Source organism: Colobus angolensis, unplaced genomic scaffold (genome assembly GCF_000951035.1).
Source record: "Colobus angolensis palliatus isolate OR3802 unplaced genomic scaffold, Cang.pa_1.0 Scaffold90, whole genome shotgun sequence".
Taxonomy (NCBI): Eukaryota; Metazoa; Chordata; class Mammalia; order Primates; family Cercopithecidae; genus Colobus; species Colobus angolensis.
The window spans coordinates 348118-351738 of NW_012122932.1; the positions used below are offsets into that span (position 1 = coordinate 348118).

The 3621-nt window shown below is 36.0% G+C and overlaps 1 protein-coding gene across 1 annotated transcript in view; it reads left to right on the plus strand.

Annotated features, from left to right (window-relative positions):
- Window positions 1-3621, plus strand: part of RBM27 (RNA binding motif protein 27) — a 96101-nt gene that overhangs the window by 21931 nt on the left and 70549 nt on the right. Inside the window, exon 3 of the mRNA XM_011931674.1 lies at window positions 1598-1710. Coding sequence (XP_011787064.1) covers window positions 1598-1710 — 113 coding nt within the window. The remainder of the gene's footprint in view (window positions 1-1597; window positions 1711-3621) is intronic.

The following is a 3621-nucleotide window of genomic DNA, read 5'->3' on the forward strand; positions in this document are numbered from 1 at the left end:
TTAGCCAGGATGGTCTCGATCTCCTGACCTCATGATCCGCCCGTCTCGGCCTCCCAAAGTGCTGGGATTACAGGCTTGAGCCACCGCGCCCGGCGAACATACCCTTTTATAATGATATATAATGTTTAAAAATTTAATAGTGTACCTTGAATATTGTTTTTATTTTTTAGTTTTAATTTTTCCCAAACTCTTTGGTTTCCCAGAGAATATTGTTTAATAGTAGATGTTTGTCTTTGCTTTTTACAAATTGAGCTATGTGTCTTTCAGATTACAAAAGACAATAACATGTTATAAATTGTTTTAAAAAATAATTATAAGTGAAAGTATTCTTATTATAGAGGCTTTGAAGGGTCTGATTATCTTAAGTTTATATGTAGTAGTTAATGAGAGCCAACAGTTTTATAATCATGGAAAAATGCTTACTACACAAATTAGTAGTATAAAGAAATTTATAAGAAGATACTTTTCTGTAGAAAAGATAACATTTTAGAAATAGGTTTTATGTAAAAGATGTCATAATTGAAATGTAAGCAGAGTTTGTGTTGTGCTTTTAAAATGCTCTTTAGCTGTTCCTTAGGGTAGGACCAATCAAAGTTAATTAGATTTGGTTTTAATAAGGCATAGGCCAGACATGGTGGCTCATGCCTGTAATCCCAGCACTTTGGGAGGCCGAGGCAGGCAGATCACCTGAGGTCAGGAGTTGGAGACCAGCTTGGCCAACATGGTGAAACCCCATCTCCACTAAAAATACAAAAATTAGCCGGGCGTGGTGGCAATGCCTGTAATCCTACCTACTCAGGAGACTGAGGCAGGAGAATCACTTGAACTCAGGAGGATTGAAGCTGAGATTGCACCACTGCACTCCAGCCTGAGCAACAGAGCAAGACTCTGTCTCAAAAAAAAAGGCAGTATAAATATTTGACATTAATACTTTTAGTAAATTCATCTGGTTCTCCCATTCAGTTGTCTGAGAAAGTTTCAAACGGAGCACCCTTTAAGTAAAACACAAAAAGTTAGTTTTGTATCATTTTCATATCAATAAATATTTAACTGATTTTAAAAAATTTTCAGTTAAGTTTTTTGAGTTGGCAGTGCCTTTAATCCAACAATAAGAGGTATACCGTAAAAGTCTCTTGCTGTTTTACATCCACCGCGTTCCCACCTACAGTACACAATTTTGTGAGTTTTTATTTTATTTCAGTTTCTTTATGCAGATAGATAGAAACACATATAAATATATACTCTTATATCTTCGAGATCAGGTATTATTAGTATTCTTTCTTTTTATAGCTGCCGTGTACTCTATTGTATAGATATCCCATAGTTTATTTAACTAGTTTCTTATTCATGGAAATTTGAGTTGTTTCCGACCTTTTGCTATTACATGCTCCAACACATAATCTTATATATTATTTTGCACGTAGGACAGAAGGATTTTAAAACCTGTAAGTGGGATTCTCGTCCATAAGGTAGGACTCAGTTTTAGTCCTACCAGCAGTGTACAAGGTGTCCTCTTTTCCTCTATTTTGCTGACTATGTGTTGTCAAATTTTTGTTTTTTGTTTGCACAACATGTAAATGTTATTTCTTCTCCTTAGAAACTTCAGGTTTTGTGGACAAACTATTCGAAAGTCTCTATACTAAGAACTACCTTCCACCTTTGGAACCAGTTAAGCCTGAGCTTAAAAAAGAAGAAGACATTAAAAAAGAGGTAATGCAAATTTTTTCTCCTGCTCTTGGGGGCCTCTTAGATTCTGTCACCAGTATCCTTAGTTGGAAATTGAGACTTTTAAAAGTAATTGTGTATTGATTCAAGTTTCTGAATTTTAGGCATGGTACAGATTTTTCATCAGGATTTCGTAGTTGCTTGGACTGAAGAGTTGGAAAAGTTTCAGATAGCTTGTTTAGAGATCCAAGAAATATTTTAGCAATATTGAGGAAGTCAGAGAAATCTTATCTAGTGACTTTTAGAAAAAGAAAACTTGGTTAAATATAGAGAGATTGACTGAAAGTGAACTGTTAACAAATCCTCAAGAGAAATCATTAGGTAACACATTTTCATGTGTATGGAGAAACCAGTTACACTTTTTGATTATATAGAGTTTTAAAAAATAATTTAATTGTGAACGTCACTGTCAATATTGGAAAGAGGACTTTAGAAATGTTTTTATAATATTGAAGTATGAAAACATGATTTAGATGGTAACCTAATTGAGCCAAGAAGGAAATTTTACAGAGTTCTTTGTACTTCCTTTTATATACAGACAATATAGCATAGAAAAATGTGGATTCGGTAATCAGGTTGCATGAGTTATAATAACAGCTCTACAAGTTAACTTCTGTGTCTCACTCTGATATCAGTAAAATGAGGATCAGAGTAGTACCTATGGAGGATTAGGTGAGATTATGTGTGTGTATATACATGGTTTCTAGTCCAGTGCCTGGCACATAAATGTTGGTTATCATGCAGAAATATTTCCTAATATTTATTTTTATTACATTTATTCTGAAGGTAAAATGAATTTTTAATTTAGAAATAATTTTAAACTTAAATAAAAATTACAAGAGGCCGAGTATGGTGGCTCATGCCTGTAATCCCAGTACTTTGGGAGGCCTAGGTGGGCGAATCACCTGAGGTCAGAAGTTTGAGATCAGCCTGGCCAACATGGGAAGTGCTGCCTCTACTAAAAATACAAAGTATTAGTTGGACGTGGTGGCAGGCGTCTGTAATCCCAGTTACTTGGGAGGCTGAGGCAGGAGAATCACTTGAACTGGGGCGGCAGAGGTTGTCGTGAGCTGAGATCGTGCTGTTGCACTCCAGCCTGGGCAACAAGAGCAAAACTCTGCCTCAGGAAAAAAAAAAAAAAAAAAAAAAATTACAAGCATAGTATCCAAAACACCCATATGACATCTATCTAGATAAACTTTTTTTTTTTTGGTAGAGATGGAATCTCCTTATGTTGCCCAGATTGGTCTCAAACTCCCACCTCTGCCTCCCAAAGCTCTGGGTTTATAGGTGTTCTAGATATACTTACTGAAACTTTGCCCCATCTGCTCTCTTGAAATATCCATATGATTTTTTTCTTAGTCATTTGAGTAGTAAGTCACATACTTCATGTTTTTTCACCCCTAAGTAGAGTACTTCAGTGTGTATTTCCTACGAATAAGTAATATTCTCTTAGGTAACTATGATACTGTGATCAAGTTCAGTAAATTTAACATCCATATAGTACTTTAATGTATTATCTGTATTCAGTTTTATCAATTTACCAGGCAATGTCCTTTTTTTATTTCCTTTTAAAAAAGTTTTTTGTTGTTGTTAAAGAGATAGAGTTTCACTATGTTGCCCAGGCTCATCTTGAACTCCTGAGCTTAAGCGATCCTCCTGCCTTGGCCTCCCAAAGTTCTGGGAGTACAGGCATGAGCCACTGCACCCGATCCCAAGTGTTTCTTTTTTATAGCATGTTCTTTTCCTCTCCATTTTCAGGATTGATTCTAAGGATTAGGTATCGTTTAGTTATTTCCAATTCTTTTTTTTTTTTTGAGACGGAGTCTCTCTCTGTCGCCCGGGCTGGAGTGCAGTGGCCGGATCTCAGCTCACTGCAAGCTCCGCCTCCCGGGT